This window comes from Anas acuta, chromosome 8 (assembly GCF_963932015.1).
Source record: "Anas acuta chromosome 8, bAnaAcu1.1, whole genome shotgun sequence".
Lineage (NCBI taxonomy): Eukaryota > Metazoa > Chordata > Aves > Anseriformes > Anatidae > Anas > Anas acuta.
The window spans coordinates 23,189,739-23,209,262 of NC_088986.1; the positions used below are offsets into that span (position 1 = coordinate 23,189,739).

The 19,524-nt window shown below is 44.0% G+C and overlaps 1 protein-coding gene across 1 annotated transcript in view; it reads right to left on the bottom strand.

The window, feature by feature from the left end:
• NOTCH2 (notch receptor 2) overlaps positions 1–19,524 on the bottom strand; it is an 84,542-nt gene that overhangs the window by 61,337 nt on the left and 3,681 nt on the right. The window contains exons 2-4 of the mRNA XM_068691222.1: positions 14,203–14,284; positions 4,311–4,570; positions 3,286–3,621 (exon numbers count right to left, since the gene is read on the bottom strand). Of these exons, the coding sequence (XP_068547323.1) occupies positions 3,286–3,621; positions 4,311–4,570; positions 14,203–14,284 (678 nt within the window). The remainder of the gene's footprint in view (positions 1–3,285; positions 3,622–4,310; positions 4,571–14,202; positions 14,285–19,524) is intronic.

The window sequence follows — 19,524 nt, forward strand, 5'->3', positions numbered from 1 at the left end:
TTTTGGGGCAGAACCCCTGTGGCTTCGCAGCACGGCGGGGTGGATGCTCGGCGGCACGAGGTTACTTCCTCTTCCCAGGAAATGCTCCGGCTCTCGTAAACAGCCCGCCCCGGCCTGACAGATAGTTTCCTGAACAAGCCCTTGGAATTCCCTAGGGTCCTTATCTTAGTTAATGGGTAATTATTTTGATGGATAACAATGAATAATCACTTTCCCAGCTAAGAACTTCCTCTATTGACTTGTTTAACATTCCAGTGAAGGTTAGTTGCCAAAAAAACTCCTTTTTTGTCAAACATTTATAACCATGAGCTCACTCTTATATCTGAAGAGTTGCTAGTACTTCAGGTTAAGGCTCTTTCACAGGAGTTTTTTTTTTTTTTTTTTTACTATGACTTTCTATGACGATGACCTAACGTGCTTACATGTCTACGTGCTTGCTTTGAAATCAAAATAAATAATCAGCAAAGCCCAGAGGAAAAACAATTACGCTGGATGGCTGGAAAAAAAAGAAGTTACCTTTCACACAGATGTAACATCGACAGCACACATCTCTTCACTTACACTTGCCACCAAAAGCTGACTTCTCCTAATACACAGGACTTTATGAATTACCTAATGGAAGATTTGTGTAAACCCACGACAGAAATGGGAACCTGAGAATTGAAAAACATCAGCTTGACTCCACTGTATGTGAACAGTACTTGTGATACTGTAAAAATAATTTTAAAAAGCTGCTGAGACGTGTAACTTCAAGCTGTGGGGTTTCTCCCTATTTTCAAGCTCTCATCCTCAAGTATCTATATTCACAAAAAAATGAAATTCACTTAAACACATGCTTCTATGGGGAGCATGACCCCATTTCAGCACCAGGAGTAATTTAATTATGCCTAAATTGCTATTCTGGTGCAATCGGTTTCTTCAAAGCAGTTTCACAGGTCACAGGATACAAAAATCATTTCAAAAAACCCTTCCAGCAGTTCAAGCTGAAGCTGCCTCCTGCCTCTATGACCTTAACACTGGTAACATCTTAAGGCAGTCCAAAAAGAAGGGCCAGAGCAATTCCTTTTATAGTCACAGTATCATCAGCTCTGCTCCAATTCAGAGAGGGAGTCTGAAGAGGAATTCCTAGTCCATAATCTTGGCACGGTCTTCCAGATGAGCAGGACTTGTTCACCTCTTCCCTGGGTGCAACAGGCCACCGATCCCAGAACTTGAGGAATTTCACAATGGATGCTTTATTCCAAGGGGACAGAAATGGCTGGATGCCTTGCCTTTATCGAACAGTTTTATGTAAACATTTTGGACTCTCCCACCTCTTTTTTTTTTTCCCCCCTCTCCTGTTTTTCAAATGTCTAGTTTTAAAAATGAAATTAGCAAAACCATATGGCCAGCTTAAATGGATACAGGAAATACAGAAGTGAAGGCCCTCATAGCAGCACGAACTCCCCCCCACTCTACATGTTACATTAGAAGTCCAAAAAGCCAGCTAATAATCCAAACCGTTTGTGAGCAGTGTGGGTGTGTAGCTGTTACTATAGTAATCTCATTTTCATTTCCTGACCATCGTGTAGCCAGCCCACACACTTGTCTAAAGGAAAGTGTGCTCCTACCCAGACTCACATCCCTGCACGAGAGTCACAAAAGCAGACTTCCTTATCAGCAAAGGATCAAGCCTTTCGATTTTTCTTTCCTCTTCCCCCCACAGTGACACTTCTGCATGAGATCTTGGATTTCTTGTACTGGTTAAAGAGAATCTAAGAAAATTCTGGATTTTGATGATGGAAACGCTCAAGCCATTAATCCAGAGATATCAAGATGACAATTTTGTTTTAAGATGAAATTGTCAGCTTTTGTTTTTCATTTAAACAGACGCAAACCAGAAAGCAACTGTTGCTTACGGCATTTTCAGAGACCCTGTATGTTTAAACACTTTCTTCAAGCACAGCTAGAAACACTTGCTTTCACACAAACAATGATGATACAACCTTCTATTTTAAGATCAACTTTCCTATTTTTTTTTCTCCAGAGTCACGTGGTTGCTCAGACTACCCTGCAATTTGTTGTGCATACCCCAGCTAAGGTTGGCACCGTGTATTTATTGTCACTTGAGCTAGCAATTCAAGAAAAAGACCTCCAAAAAGTATTCTTTACAACTTACATTCTAAATACTCTTTCCACACATACTTATGACTCCAGTTAATCCTCATGAGAATGCAGTCAATTCAGCATTCGTCCTAAACAGTATACAACAGCAACATCTTTCACATAAATAAGAAAAGAAAAGCTCAAGGGAGGAGAGTTTAGTTTTCTAGATTACCACACACTAAGCGTTCATGTGCCAGACTGCAATACACTTAAGTGGAAGTCTAGTCAAAAGCATTTCCAAACATTCAGTTTCCCATGGACTGAATTACTCATTAAAAATATGAACCTAAAAAAAAACCACACCACACTTATGCAAAGAAAAATAGCGCTGCTCTATGGTTGGTATGATAAGTAGATGGGGGGGAGCAGGGCAGGATGGGACTGCCAGGGTCCCAGGCAGGTGACACCTGGTCATTTGCAGAGACAGATGCCCTTGGTGACTGGAGCCCAGACTTGACAGACAGAATCAATACAATCAGACCATGGTACTGAGTAAGCATGTTATCTCTCCCGTGCATGAGCTCAAAGAAACTAACAGCATCAGAAACCAAGTAAATATAACTTACCTGGAGGTAAGTTACAGGACAAAAAGGGTACGCTGAGCTGGAAAACATACCCTGTAAGATTTGGAAGAACTCGAGGGGAAAAGGAAAGGAAAGGAATGGAAACTAGTGTGTTTTAGTGATAGAGACTGAGAATAAAGAGACAAATATTCATTTTCATTCAAGCACTGATTTTAACTGTGACCTTCATGAGCACAAACAACCTCTTTCTGGGTGTTAACAGAATCTGGCATTCTAAATGTCCATCAGGAAAAGCCCTAACCTCGAATCTACATCACTTTTTACCTATTTGATTACCTTTCTTTCTCATTGGGTTCCGAAGAAATCTGTTCTGGGTGTGATCTAACCAATCCCACCACTCACCCACCCACTATTCCTCTCCCTTTCACAGTATGAAATACTAATACCCAGAAAGCAAGATCCTTGCCGAGCTCCCCACCTTGCTCAGATTTCTCCACTCAATCTTACAACAGTGTCACACATAGACCCCAAGGGAGAAGTCTTCAGAAGAACACAGACAGGAACACAGCGCCAAGGCTACAGAACCTAGCACTTGGAATAAGCACCATTAATTTACCTGGCAGACAGTTGCACTCAAAGGTGAAGTCACTTGTTTGGTGACAAGTCCCTCCGTTCATACAGGGCGATGGGGAACATGGCACATAGGTGCTCTCACAGCGATGCCCTGTATAGCCCGGCTTGCACTGGCATCGGTACGAACCAGGCACGTTGACACACGTCCCACCATGCTGACAAAGGCCTGACGTGGCACACTCGTTCACATCTATCTCACACTTCTGGCCAGTGTAGCCAGACAGACAGATGCAGGAGAACTTATTTCCAGATACTGTACAAGTACTTCCGTTGGCACAAGGTTGAGACGTACAGGCATCGATCCACTGGCAGTCCTTTCCTGTAGGATCAAGGCATAAGCAGCTATTAATAGGGAAAAACAGTTCCATCCTTCATGCTTCATGCTAACTCAAAATGGTTGGTGTGCTACATCTTATTCTAAGCCACACATGTCAAATTATATACATTTTTACAACATTTGAAACAAAGTCAACTTGCTGGTTACAGTAGGGAGCCATTTTATTTATAGGTTACCAGCAAGATATGGGATGGTGTTATTTATAAATATAACCCATGACCTAAAATCGTACCACACTAACATACTCTTCTACTTTCCCTTCAAGAAAGGAAGGAGCGAGTTTCCATGCTTCTCCTCAGGCAAACAAAAGTTTCCCATAGAAAGGTTTTGCTCACCGAATTTACATTTTTTTTTTTTTTAAGGTAGATTATGAATTCAAATTGTAAGACATTTCAGAATAACTTCTACAGTCAGTTTTTTCCCATGAGGACAACCCCACAAGATCTAAATATCTTTCTGTTTATGTATAAAGGCTATGGAGTTTGACTCTCTCTCCCCAACCCCCCCCTTTTATTTTATTTTTTTTTTGGTCATGAATTCATTTGTACTTCCTCTCATTTCCTGTGCTAGAGCTATTAAATTTGAGAGCACATTACAGCTGCCCCAGAACATTCTAGGACTGAGTAATTCACAAAAGAGGGGGGTCTGAAAGCAGAAACGCAGAACCCCACCTGTGTAACCTGAAGGACAGACACACTTGTATGTTTCCTGGCCTTGGGGATGACAAGTTCCTCCGTTCAGGCAGGGCTGGGACACGTAGCAGATGTGTGATTCAGAGTACTGACAGTCCTCTCCCGTGAACCCTGGAGCACACTTGCAGGTAGCCTTTCCTATCAGAGACGTGGTTTCACAGGTTCCCCCATTCTTACAGGTATTGCTTTCACAGGGGTTTCTGTACTGACAGTAGTCTCCAAGAAAGCCTTCTCGACACCTGCAATAGAGAAGGAATTACTTGTAGCACGTTCACCTTAAGCCTTGGTGTCCTGGGAAGATAACAGGAATGAAGTCCCACCACCACCTAAGCTCTCAGAATTTGCCATAAATAATAGTAACACCGAGCCCCAAACGCTAAGGTCATAGATGTAGCAGATGGGATCTTCTTCTGGGATTGAGGACTGTCAACGACACAAGTGAAAACTTCGGTTTGGACTGTGAAATCATTCATGACAAAATAGCGAAGTGCTGCATACAATCAGGGCTGCATTAACAGCCAGAACTTCTCCTTGCACTTCCTTTCAAAATTTCAGTAAAAACCCAAGCGCTCAAGAACTGCTGAGTAACAACTAACTGCTTGCACCTTTCCCCTTCTAGTAAGCGCCCTTTTTCAGAATGAAATCCCGCAGATTAGCTAACGGGTATTAACGCCAGGTATTATCCATCTCCCGGAATATTTATAAAGCTTGTACAAATGCGGTGTCTGAGGGCCTCCAGATCCTCAGCAGATCTTTCTCCCCAGCACTCCCGTGAGACAGGAACACATTGTTATCCTCGTGTTGATAAGTGAATCTGGGACTGCGACATGCTGAAGCCTGCTCGCAACCAGCAACACAAGCACTGAAGTCAGGTCTCCCACGCCCCTGGCTCGCACCCCAACGACAAGGTCATTGTTCCTCCCTCTCCCACAGAAGAATGAATACACACACACACTATCTATAACCAGGGCCATATTTTTATACAAAGATCTGTGATTGCAGAATAATTGTAGTTCTTTCTCTCTAACCTAAACTTATGTCAATACAGCCTGACTCTGCTTGTCAGCTGTAATCCATCTTTTAGCTGGCCTTTGTACCACGCAGTTTCCATTGAATTTCCAGGGATCCAGGACCCAGGCGAGCAAGCCTGCAAGCACCTCCTTTGCCACCCACCGTTCCATTTCTTTCTTTCAGGTAGTGGGAAGCTGCAAAATGATATACCAGAAGAAAATGCCACCAAAATACAAAATTCAAGAGTTCACTTGCTGTTTTTTTCTGCAGTGCACAGCTGCATGCTTTAACTGCTAAGTAATCCAAGATACACACAGGCTGTGTAAGAGAACATCCATTTCACTGCAGAGACTTCAGAGGTGAACATCAGCTATGCTCCCTTTCAGGACAGGATAGGTACAATTATGAAATCAAAGAGTTACTCAAAGAGAGGAGATTCCAGCTCCAAGAAACGCAAAAAGTCTCTTGCCCTAAGAACCTAACTGTGGAGAGACTGCCTCTTCTTCAGCATTTTAAAACATATGGTGGATTTAGAAACCTAACTTGATAGGCCTTAAAATTCCGTTTAAATCCAAGAACGGTCTGTTTTCTGTGGGGCCATGCTACAGGGGCCTGCTCTCAATCCTCTTCTATCAACGAATGACAAAGGAAAACATCAGTGCTGATCAAGCTTGAAGGTAAGAGAAGAGAAGCTCTTGACAGAGAGCAGCACATTGCTTAAGAACCTGGTCACTGAAATACATTTTAGCACTACAAAGTCATATATGTAAAACAGAACGTTATAAAGCATTCTCCCCAAACCAGGGCACCGACCTAGGAAAGGCAGACTTGCTCTCAGGGTTCTCAGGAGTCAGCTGAACACCAATTCCTAGCACAACTTCTGATTTGCCCAGAAATATGTTAGGTGTACAGACTGCCACCACCAAGTAGGAGTAAGTGAGATTGTGACACAGCTGGTAATACTACAACCATTATCGAATCAGCTTCAGTGTCTGCTTTTCATGAAGGAGGAATTGAAGCGAATTCAAAGAAGCCAACAGTAATGATTAATAGAAAACTGTACACGATTAAAGGCTCAGGTGGCTCAGTCCCTTCCAGAGGGAGAAGGGAAGGAGACAGTTAATCAAAGGCTCCAACTGCCCACAAAAAACGAAGATTTAACAATAATTCACAGTCTAGAAGGCACGGGTATAACGAGACTTGGCAGTGAGAAGTTCAAGCAAGATAAACCCCAATTAGAAATAGAACACACTTCACTTTCAGACACAGACTGGCATAGAGGCTCTCAGCAGTGGAAAGAAACAACTGGAACGCCACATTTAAGGTTGCAGTGGAATTTCTCCATCATTCATGCTTGTTTAAAAGCACACCACGATTGGCTGCTTGCAGAAAGAGTATGCACGCTAGTTCAAACACGGCTATTCAGAGAGGTTATTATCTGAGTTACGCAAGAGGTCATTACTAGATGACCACAACTGTTTTTTCTCATGTTAAAATTTATTAACTAGCTTCAGCCCTATGTCTAAAGCAGCTAAGTCATACGTGCGTAATCATAATTTACCGTTCTCCACGCCCAAATTAGGCTCCTTTCGCCATGCCTTAATACTTTCAACTTCGTACCCGAGAACGGACATGAAAGGAGAGTTTTTGCAGGGCAAGGCAGGATTAATAAAGTCACAGACGGTGAGTTCTGAGACAATGCTGTTTGCAGAACAGCCTCTGCTTCTTGTGCCATGCTCGCTGCAACAGCTGCAGGCTCTCAGTCAGCACAAGCTGCTGCCACATCACACCAGAGGCAACCTTCACGCATGCTGGGCCTAAACCGCAGCAGTTCTGCAGTTTTTCCTTCAACATCCCAAATCCCTCACAGATATGGGTTAGAAATCAGCCCAAAACGCCAGCGGGCTACATCACGGCCGTGTGGGAGCTGGATCAGCCAGCAAGCTGGCACCCAGCATGCGGGGCCGTGCCAGGAGCTGCAGGACGCATCGCCTCCCACGGCACTCGGGCCCGCACGCGCTGCGCGGCCTGGCGAGCTGCAGCCAAATCACGTTTCTGGGCGTCCACACGCAGCTAACGAAGGGGTGAAGTCAAGTTGAACTTCAGTCCTGGAAGCTTTCAAGGTTTCAGGATAGGGATTTCTGGTTTTAGCACAGCCAGGGAAGCTCGGCCTCGCTCAGTGGGACAGCGCGGCGGGACCCACAGCAGATGCAGGCTCTGCATGCATAGTCCTCATTTTCATGACAGAAACAGTAAAAAGCAGGACTTCACAGAACCCCTCCTCTAGCATCAGGCAAACAGGGGGCTTCCAACACTCCCAACTCCTCCAACAAATACAAAATAAACCCAAACACGGCAAAAAGATAACACCCGAAATGCCTTTTCATGGGGGGCATTTAACTGCTGCCCCTAGGTGATGGGGAGGGAGCCAAAACACTGTAAGAGCATGGCAGGCACGCTGAGAAAAAAGGAAAGCTGAGACCTAGGCTCCACGATGACACTCACAACCATCACCCACAAACAGCCCAGCACTTTGTACCTAACCATTCTGGCAGCAAGTTGAAGAGCGCTCCAAGACCAGGCTTGTTCCAGTATCTTCTGAGGCTAATCAGAAGAACGTGAGCGCATTTTCCAGCGGGGAACAGCAAAAGCTCTTTTAACTTAAGCTCTTTACACTCGGATAGGGCAAAGCCTCACAGAAAATGCCAGACGAACATGCCTGCCTCCGTAAAGATGCTAAGTCAGGGATACGCAGCCCTCGTACCCACCATTTCGCTCTCCTGATGAAGTGCTCAGTCACACAGTTATGCAACTTTCCCCTCCAGCAATTCACTGCAACCCTTTCTGAACACGAAAGGGCAACAAAAGAAGACAGCTCAGATTTTCAGCCGTGTCTCCTGTCAACAACGTTTCTAGGCACAAATACCAGTGATTTAGTTCTAAACGCTGGCGTAGACAAAACTGTGAGCTTTTGCCCCTGGTTCATGCTGGGCACCAAATTGTTTCTATAAAAACAGAGGCGAACTCTGAAAAAGCTGGGTCTAAGTCCAGATTTCTTAAAGGATATGATTATCCTCCACTGTTCAGAACCTCAGCAGCAACTCCAGCTTCCCACTGCCCCTGCTTAGTTCTCATCCCAACCTCCTCTTTCAAGCTCTTTAGGAAGGGGAGGGAAAAAAAAAAAGCCACTTGTCTACAGAGCAGCTTAAAATTGTAGCAGCTTGTGTCAGCTCCAAATGACATGCTCAGAACAGGAAACCAAATCTTTTCCAAATAAAAGCCACTGTTTCTCCTCAGTTTTCCATCCTAACACTCAGAAACAGAAACAGGAAGATGAAGTTTGTTCTGGCACTTTCTGGAAGGACATGAGCTCTCCTAACCTACTTCAACAGGAATTTAATCTTTTAAGAACAAATTTCACATACAACTTAATTCAAATCATGATTTCAGAAAGCTACAGAGTTTGAAATGGGAAAATGTCCTGTGGGCTGCATCAGCTATGCAGCTGCTTCTAATTAAAGCTTCTCCTTTACTCTCTCTGGGCTACTTTCCAGCACAAATACTTTAGTCAGAGCTCAACCCATTTTTTTTTTTTCCTCCTTTTCAGCTCCAGCCTGCATTTGCCTTCGCACAGGCTCTCATGGAGCTAAACAAGGGACGTAAAAACAAAATGAAGGTATTTATCCAAATCTGAAGTATCCCCATATCCACAGAGCCACATTCACTTGAACACTACCAAGTGAAAACAGGAGACTCACAAAAGCCACATTTTTTGTCTCTTCTGCTACAAAGCTACCCTGAATTTACCTCCAAATATTTAGCTCTTCTTTTTAAAAAGCTGCTGGAAAATACGTCTGTTCTGCTGGAAAAAACCTCCTCACCTGCCATACCCTATTTCCCTGCGCACACTCGTCAGAATAATCCCTTCAAATGCACCTTATAGGCCGTTTTAACCAGTCTACCAGATGTTCCACTTTCATGGGAGTTTCCTATTCGGGCCCAGTGATATCATCTGGAGATGCACAGAAGGAAGCAGATGGTTTTACTTTAGAGCGCGAGGGGAAGAATTTCCTCGCAGGCTCGCTTCTACCCCCATCAGCCCAAGGCTCCCTGGCTTTGATTGGAAGATGCCTCCACGGCGGGGAAAAAAACGCAGCCTGATGACTAACGTGAGAAGGGTCTCAACTATTTTGCTACAGATTTTAACCAGACTTCCCTCTGGCTCCCGGGTTCCGACTCCCACACCTACACCTCCTCTCAGGAGGGAGAACAGGATCCTCTGGTTAGCTTTGTAAGCGTTCCTTCCCATGTCTCAAGGCTCTCATTTATGCGTCATGCTTTGAATGCAAACCATGGGATGGGACGGCCTCTCCGTTCTGCACTTAAAGCAGTACACAGCCATTGTTTCTAGTCCCCAGAAAGCACTTCTACAGCATTCAGCTCGGCTGTACACAAAGGAATAACAGCAGCTGAAGCCTGAACGAGCAACTTTGAGTTCAGCGTTTTCTAACCATTTGAGCTCCGAACAGCTTTTGGTCTGCATGGGTAAATCACAACAGTTTGGATCCAGTGACTCAAGTCACTGCTCTTCCCAGATTTGAAGCAGGGAAGTGTATGTACTCTCCCCTTTCTCCTCTGCCCTGGTCTCTAGGGCCTCCTTTAACTTCTAAAAGGAGACCGAAGGGAACAGGAAAGGGCAGCCCATTCTCAGAAAGGGACAACTTCTCAACTTTTGCATTTAGCCTCTTCTGGAAAACTCTCAGACCTCATCCTGCTACAAGGTCTCCTATGGGTATTCCCCATTGACTGGTCTAGGAGTGATTAGTCCCTCAAGAACAATCCTGAGAAGATATCTGCTGCAGTCCCCAAAACAGTCTTAGTCTAGGATCTTGTCATCAGTCCCAGAAGTCCTCATAAATGAACTCTAACTCAGATCTACGACAACCCATCTGGAAAGACAGGTAGGTCAAAATCCTGGTAGGGGGGCTGAAGTTACTCGGGGGGGGGGGGGGTAGAATTTGGGTAGAAGCCCCTTACTGCCATGCTTGCTGCCTCTGAGTTTAGCATGCTTTGAGGTCCTCCTGTTGCCAAGCTGCACGCAAGAGGTAAAACCCATACCGTGCAAATTAAAAGCATGCACAAACTTCAGCACATGAATAGAAAAAAAAAAGACTGCTTGCTGGAGAGGCACGGAAACACAGAGTTGCGCAGACCCTGACAGCTTCAAGCAGAAAAGGATGTGCTGAGGGACACAGCCCTTTTGGCATCAGCCTGCTTCAACACGTTTGTTTAATGCACCAAACAAGCCACAGTTACTACTGCACTTTTTACCATCAGGACCCAGCAAAAGACACTAGCATTAAAACAGTACTTTAAGTACCAATATCCCTTCTGCACATACAAAGTGCAGCAGTCCTAAGGTCAAAAATCCAGTCTAAGAAGCCTATAAAACATGAGAAGTAGCAAGGCCCAGCTTCCTCCCCAAGGCTTGGAGCACCCCTACCCCATCTCCCTTCCTTCCTACTTCTGCTTCTCCCCCTGGCACAGTCTTGGTTCTGTTCCCTGTCACTGGGGCACAGGGAAGGGAAGCTGGAAGAAGTCACAGCTGCCAAGAAGGGGGAAACCAGCTAAGATATTCTCTTTTTAAGGGTCCTGCCCCACGCCGAGCACACAGGAGCATCGCCATCCAAGTTACCACATCCACCTGCAGTGCTCAGAAAACAGCAGGCAGCGTAGCCAGCATCTCTGCTCTGCTTGTACTTGGAACAGCTGCCTGTACCCACACCTTCTCGGCCTGCCTGCAATCACAAAAATATTGCAAGATAGCAGTACTATCCCCCAGGAGGAAAGGTTTTCCCATGATATTCACAATTAGCATTAAGCAGCAAGATGTTATCCTGACTCTCCTGCTGGAGACAAGGGCATGCAAGAAGGTTCCCTCAAGCTTAACACCCCAGTGTGCAAAAGGCAGCCTAGAGATGCTTTGAGGAAAAGAAAAAAAAACAACACACTGCAGTGTAACATCAAGCCAAACCACAGACTGAAACTGCTTTTTGCCAAAGCAGGACCCAGAAAGCTTTGAAGGACAGGTTCCCCTCATTCTGCTAAAGCACGTTTTTATTTCTACAGCAGACACATCCACATTCCTTGGAGTAAGGTCTGCCTGCTCACCACACCAGTCTCCAAGTGAGCACAGAAAGAACTCTCAAGTAAAACTTCTGCCCTTGGAAGAAGCAAAACACAAGAATGTGTAATTTTCTAAATATAAAATCAAGGTCAAAGAAGGTCAGTAACTATCAAACAGTGCCACAAAATGACAGCCATGGGCCCGTAGCATCACCAGGGAAACTGAGCTACTTAAAGGGCACTCGCAAGAGCAATCTGATAAAGATCCAGTTCTAATTTCCTTACAAGGGTCACACTCGCCGTTCCCACAACAGAAGCCAGATGCACCAGAATACAGCTCGTTTTCTGCTAACAAGCCTCCCTCTTTTAATGGAGCAGAGGCTACACAATTTTCTGACAAAGAAAGCTGCCACTCGCTGCTTTGCCAAATATTTAGAGTAGATGTTTTGCTTATCAGCACTCATGTCACCAATGTCTTATTCACCACATATGATTACCTCTGATGCAGGTTCTCCTTCAGTTGCTCGCTTGTTTCTTACAGACAGCAAGATTAACTAGATGGACCGACCACAAGCTAGAACAAACAACTTTGCCGAGAGGAGGTAGAGAAAGAGGAAGAGAGCCTACTGTATTAATCTACTGCCCAGCAAAGGAAGTACTGCAGAAAACTTGAAAAAAGTGGAAGGGGTGGAGATTTAGCTAATCAGCGAGCTATCCTGCAGATCTACAAGCCAAACCACTTGCTCTGTTAATAAGTTCAGTTTCCTGAAAAAAAAACATATCTGCTCTTACAGGCATCAAAAATTCAGAAAGTCATTTAGTTTACTACAACAGATAAAAAGTTCCCCTATTCAGAGTTCCTCATCATGCAGGAACAAAAAAAAAAAAAAAAAAAAAGTTAAAACCAAAACAGGATGCTAAGAATCAGCCTGCTAAAGGTAAAGTCTCCACAACTGAGGTTTTGGGGCTTTTTTTGGTTTGTTGCTTGTTTGTTGTTTCTTTTTTTGGGGGCTATTTTTCCTTCCTTTCTGACAAAAACGTTCTTGAGCCGCAACTAGAAAACAGACACACTCATCTCTGTGTACTCTCAGCCTTTCCAGTTACTCTGGTGCCTGCAGAAGGACTGAGACATTATTTGAAGGAGGGGTTGGCTTAAGATCTGCATGAAGACCTGCACTAAAAGGAGGAAGCAACATTAGACTTATAAATAGCTCCATGTTCTAAAAAAATTAAGAGTGGTCAAATCTGCCACTGTGATAAGAGAAATGTGTGAAGATCTGGACTACACTACAAACACCAAAAAAGAAGTTAAACGCTCGGATGTACCAAGTAAAGTCTAAGGCATGGTTAACAGGAACATGCAAGTTGGAGAAAATGTCCTTTGGAAGGTACAAGCAGCACCACCATCAATACCAATCTTGTTTATTACCTTCATCATGACCCACATACTTTGGCTCCACAGTCACACACTTACATGCTCATCAGAAAGGCCTACTAACATCACACAATTTCTTGTTTCAGTCTTAAAATGGGAAAGAAAAGCAGGAAAAGTTACAACTTTTTTTCAGAAGGGCAGCTCATTTCTGTTGACAGCAACCTAAAGCAACAGAAAGGAAAAGCCTAGGAAGCAGTAACAGCCAAAAGCTAACAACAACAAAAAAAAACAGGGAACAACAAGTTACATATTTGCCTTTTTATGGCCTTTCTGCATATCAGGGATTTATTTGAAACTACAGAGAACCTTAAATTAGATTATGATTTGTGTGCCACAGCTGCAATTTAAGTACATCAAGTGTCGCACACCATATTCACAGAAAGAACTAATGAGTGCAGCTAGGGAAGATGGATGTATAGGAGAGAGTGAAGAGCCAAGCCACGCGTTTGCTGAGCTAAATCAACATGACAAAATTCATTGATTTTGAAAGAATGTGAGCACTAAGGAAAGGATTTAGAGTGCCAGAAAATGGTACAACTTGCACTGAGGAAGTAAACACAGTTTAGAAAATAAATCCGTTTACTGCAGATGTAGTAAACAAGCCCTGCCAAACAAGGAAGATTTATCTTTTTGTAAAATTACCTCATTTTTAAGAATCTAAATAATGCAGTTAAAAAGATGAACTACATTTAAACAGATGGGATACCATTCTCCAGACATCATGTTCCTCCAAAGCTCTTGCTGATGATCAGTTTTCCATGCAATGACAAAGTGAAGGCTCCCTTAACAACAGGTTTCAACGCTTCCCAAGATCAGTTACAGGAAAAAGATAAATGTGTTTGTTTGGCTTTTTTGTTTGTTTGTAGCTTCCACGTTTGTTACTGTCTAGCACATGGAAGGGAACTGTCGCTCTTCAAAGCACAGAGCAGTTCCGAAAAAAAATCTGGAAATATTTTGGGCTGATGTTTTATAAATTAACACAAGCGATAAGACAGAGAGCAAGTTCTGACTTAACTTGTGCTTACCTCTTATCGATTTAACCTCTCTTCCTATTCAAAGGCAAAGAAATCAAATAGTTGAAATCCAAACCCAAGAATATGAATGAGAACTCTAGATTTCTTACATTATAAAAAGTTAACACAGACGAACCAATGCACTAGCAAGAAACACAGACTTTGCTAAAACTATTATGCTGAATGCACCTGATAAGAAAATCTTAAACCACATTTCCTTTCTTTTATGGACTATGAATGACAGAACATTGGCAATTAAAATGGATAGAAATTAAAGCCAACTTACTTGCAGTATCCTGTACCATTTTGATAAGGAATGCACTTTCCCTCATTAACACAAGGCTTGGAATCATCCATACACTGTAAAGCTGAAAGGAGGAAAAAAAACAATTCAGTAGCTGTACGTGTTAAGTCAAAGCTTTGTTAACATATTTTGCGGAATTCATCCTTTAACTAAAAATTTTATATGACTGGAACAAAACCAAAGACAATATCACATAGTTCAATTTAATCTTTGGCAGCATCAAAAGAGACAGACTGAAAGAACAATCAAATACAGATTTGTTCACCAGGCTACTAAATGCATCCAGAATTTCTTTTAGGTAGATCGTCAAAGCCAAGCATGCAGTAATTTCAGCAAGCTATATACAATCACTTCAGCACTTGCGTATTTTGACTTCAGTGTCAGACAGTTACCACTTCCTGATCAAAATTTTATAATGAAGTTCTCTGAAGTAAGTGGCAACAATTTCTAAAACTTCTTTCACAATAGCTTGTCTCAAAGTTTCTCCTTCCTTTCTACTATCTCCAGGGACGCTTGGCACTGAAACAGGGGCATCTGTCCCTCATAAGCTCCCTTGTATAAGTTTCTAGCAATCCAGAATCCGCTGCTACATCATTACTGTTGTGGTATTCTGATTTCTGTCAGGACTGTCTGAGAATAAATGAAAACATTAAGAGACCTTAAAGTCTTCCAGCAAAGACTTGGGTATTCATAAAGAGTACATACTCTGAGGCTCAAACTTGCCATTTTCAGCACTGTATTTTAAACAAGACATTATGTATGATACAGAATCAGAGAATGGTTTGGGTTGGAAGGGACCTTAAAGCCCACCCAGCTCCACCCCTTGCCATGGGCAGGGACACCTCCCACCAGCCCAGGTTGCCCAAAGCCCCATCCAGACTGGCCTTGAGCATTTCAGAGATGGGGCATCCACAGCTTCTCTGGGCAGCCTGTGCCAGATCCTCACCACACTGAGTGAAGAATTTATCCCTAATCTCTAAACTAAATCTCCCCTCTTTTAGTTTAAAGCCATTCCCAATTGTCCTATTGATATCTGTCCATGTAAAATGTTGGTTTTTGTTTTTTTATAAGCTCCCTTCAGCTCAGGGCTGGTCAATTTTTCTCCAGGTTTACAGGACACTGTAGTGGCATCGATTCAGATGGAGTGACACAGCAAGCACTCGTCCCTTTGCCAGGGCCTGAAGCAGCAAGCTGAGTTGTGGCTAATTCTGAAGCAACCAGAAGGGCAAGAAATATCGAAACCCCACATGAGCAGAGGGCACTCTAGAGCCACAAAAATCTAATCAGTCCATCTAGACCAGAGTCTGCCACTTGAAAAGCACTGAACCAGTGGATAAAGCTGGAGAAATCAGAAGATCTGTGTCCCATCCTAACTTTACCCACATACCCATAAGTCTCACACTCCTCTCAGCCTCCATTCCTGTCCCCTGCCCTTCCATACACACTTCCATGACGTTACATGCCCTATTTCAACAGCCTCACTGCATTTGGGAAAGCATTTGGCCAATTTGAAGGCTCCCAGAGGCATCAGTAATATGCAACCACTCAAACTGCCTGCTCGTGTACCTACTGCTGCTGCCGGGCAGATGGCTTACTCTTTTTCTTTTTTAAAAAACAATGTTTTTTCCTTCCTCGAGAGGTATTCAGCTTTCCATATATGTTTAGCAAGGGGAAGGAGGGAAAACAGGTCCAAACAGTCTCTGAAGGGACGGGCCCAGCTCTTGGGCTGCTCGGAACAGAGCCCGGCTGCCACCACCCGGGGCTCAGTGGGTTATTTGTCAATAACCTGTAGCATATCCTACAAGGCACACAGGGGTGTTTCACATTCACAGTCCTGACAGAACAGAGTGAACTTAAACCAGCTTGTCCCAAAAGGTGAATGGTATTCCTCACAACACGGGCACGCCTGTTCCGTGTTAACTTGGTTTCTGAACACAGGGCACTTCCACAGCACTGCCTCTGCAGAGCTCTCAGGAAATGAACAAAATTCCACTCCGAGCCCCTTTCAGATAACCTCTGGGGTCAGGGTTACTCAGCGACAGAAATATTACCACAGATTTTCTGATGGTATTCCCCCCCGCAGTGGCCAAGCGCACCGCCATGGATTCGCACCTGCCCATCCAGCAGCAGCAGCCACAGGCCTTCAGGCTTCGCCTGCTTTGGCCAGACACCACGGGGACAGCAGTTTTCATGGCAAAAAATGAGCTCCAGCGAGCACCATTGAGTTATGCCACACTCAACAGAAGCCACAAAGGTGCTTTTAATGATTTGGGTGCCTCTTGCCACCTCTGTTACCCCAAGGAAACGGAGGAATGGCACAGCGAGCTGCACCGCAATTTGGAGAACCAGGAGGGAGAGTTGCTCTTCTCACCTCCCTACACTCACCTCCCTTTAGCTTTTATTTTTTAAGCCCATCAAGCCAGCGAAGCAAACACTCAGAGGATTATTTCTTTTGTGCCCAGGCTTTCAAACTGGATTTTGTAACCTCTTGGAGTGCCCGCGTCCCCGGTGATTTTGTAACCCTTGTAGTAAAAGCTTAACTAGCACTTGGCCAAAGCCGGCTGCCAGCACAACCGCAGGGAGCAACAAGGGGACAGCTTTCGGGTTCCAGCAAGGATCCGATTCAGTGATTCCAGCGTAGCTTGCTAGGCCATGCACGGATACAGCACAGAGGCTTTGGCAAAGTAATGATTAATTTTCTCCTGTTTTTTGACAAATTATTTTCGCCTTGAGCTGCTGTTTAGCAGGTCATTAGACTACTAGCAGTCCCTCGAATATTTTATCAGAGTGAGTGGGGTTGCAGTATGCATTGCATATGAAAATGTAGAACTGAACAAACCTAAAAAAGACAAAATGACTCTTTTGTACTTTTTCAGCTTATGAAAAAAATACTGAACATTGAAACGCAACTAAAACTGAAATTAATGTAAATGCAACAATACCCTAAAATGAATATTAAAGAAGTAACGTGATCACTTCTCTTTTAAAAGAGAAATCGCAAGGCAAATTGAAGACTGCAGTTCTCACAACAAAATTAGCACTTCTGTGCACAAAGCACTGTCTTCCTGTATTTCATGATATCTTCAACAATTTCACAATCCATGCAAAAACAAGGCATTTCAACATGACTTACTCCAAAAGCTACTTCTCTGCTACTCTACCACGCTGTGCTCAGAAGTCAATAGTACCAGAAACCATCTTCTACCTCAGCCAGCATAAAAAGTATGTGTTGCTACATCCATCATGCTAACTGGAAGTATTTTATTGTGTACAGCATGAGAGGACACTCTTGTCTTGAGAAGAAAATAGTCGGCCACTTCTCCCGCACCCATGTAAAGTATGCTGCCAAGGCTGGGTCTGAAGCACTGCTTTTGACTGTTCTCTTCTGTATTAAAAGAAAAAAAAAAAAAGCAAGGGGGAATTGTTTGCTGGATTTCTGGCCTTGCTCCAGCTTGCCAGAACAACCAGGATGGACAGAGCCTGGATTCGCCCAGGCCAAGTTCAAGCAGCAAGGTTTTGGATGCCACGCTGCCTCACCATTTATCCAGCACTTTGGGGAGAGCCGCAGGAGTATTGGGAAAACACCCCATGACTATCAAGAGACTGGCTTAAGCCCTAATGACAAAGTGGGCAGGCCACCACTTAGGGAGAGAAGTATCCAATTTCTAGTTAGCATTCTAGCCAAGTTTGAAAGGCCTCTCAGATGAGGGCTTTATGCGTGTCCGAGATGAATGCTATTAGCTATGTGACCCGGCCTGGAGTCCACACAAACCCTTGGAGCATGCCTGCACATAAAACACCAGGTTGGAATTTGCATCCAACAGGCCCACCAATACTCTCCACCATACCGGCATACCACTATTCTCCAAGGCCAGAGTGGAAAAACAGGTAGCTGCTGCCATAAAACAAGCACGAGCAGAAAGTGTTACTCTCAGGCAAGAAAAACAAAAACAGAGAAGTGCTGTGACTCTGAACATCTGAATCCAGCAAAGCTCACATTTAAATGGAAACAGTTGAGCCCAGGTTTAATCTTTTTTTGGCTAGAGAGACTGTTAAAGAAGTTACTTTTCTGCCTCATTGTTCTTTAAGGATGCCAAGAAGATGTGAAAGTTGTGATTTGGTTTCTATTCTTTATCTGCATAATAAAAAAAATGAGACTCCTTCCAGGCTAGAAAACTGAAAAAAATCACAAAGGTCTAACATCAGAAGCTGTAAGTGTCACAATTCAGCTTTTAAGAGAGAAGGCTGCCATAGGGAAACAGAGCCATAACCAGAGAAAATCTGCACGGGCTTTGCAGCAAGCACTGAAAGGAAAGCAAGGCCAATAAACTCTTCACCCACAAGTTCAGAGAAAGTCAAGCAGAAATAAAAACACTGAATACCAAAACAATTAATGCTGCGAGGAAGAGACATTACGAAGCTGGTTTCCTGTAGCTCTGAGAAGTGTGGCCGATTATCCTGCATTGAAGATGCGGGCTCTGACCAAGGGCTTTGCTGCCAACAGGGATCTAAGCTCCTGACAGAGACCCCCGGACAGCTAACAGCAGGGCTGAGCTCACAGTACCAACTTTCCCCACGGAAGGATGCTCTCTTCTTTCTGCCCATGAGTTTTCCATTAAGTTTACAGGAACTCAGTACCTTAAGGATCTGGACTTGTCGTATTTGGCTGGAACCCAGCTATAGGTGCAGAGGCTGTCTTGGGGGAGATGGCTGAAAACAACCTACTTAACACACAGAAGAGTCAGACTAAAAATGTTAGAGACCTGGAAGAAAACTGAAGGACAAGAGGTTTTTGATAATCTTTCTGTACTTAGTGAGTTTACTGTCACAACTGACATTGAGGAGAAACAGCCTGTCATTTGGAACATCACCCATTACAAACCAGGGGGAAGGAGAAGGATTCAAAGCCACCAGGCAGCTGATACACAGCAACGAGAACGCCCGGGGAATCACTTTGGGAAGATCAGGCATCAGCAAGGCCAGAAACCCCAGCCACGCTACCCATCAAGGCGCCCCAAGTTCCAGGGGAGTGGAAACCAGCACCTGATCCCCTTCAGAAAAAAAAGGGCTTGAAAGAAGAAGCCAAGAAAGTGCTGAAGTAGGAAGCACAGTGCCAGAGAAAGACTGGTAGCTCCTTTCCAAGGAGCAAAGTTCTTCCACAGTGGCAGCTGGCACCATGTAAACTGCAGAAACCGATGGCTCAAAAAGCTGGTAAGGAGTACTAAATGGTGAACAAACATGGAGAATACCCTAAGATAACCAATTTTTGGAGGAAAACCACAAAGGAGAGACAGCTCATTATGT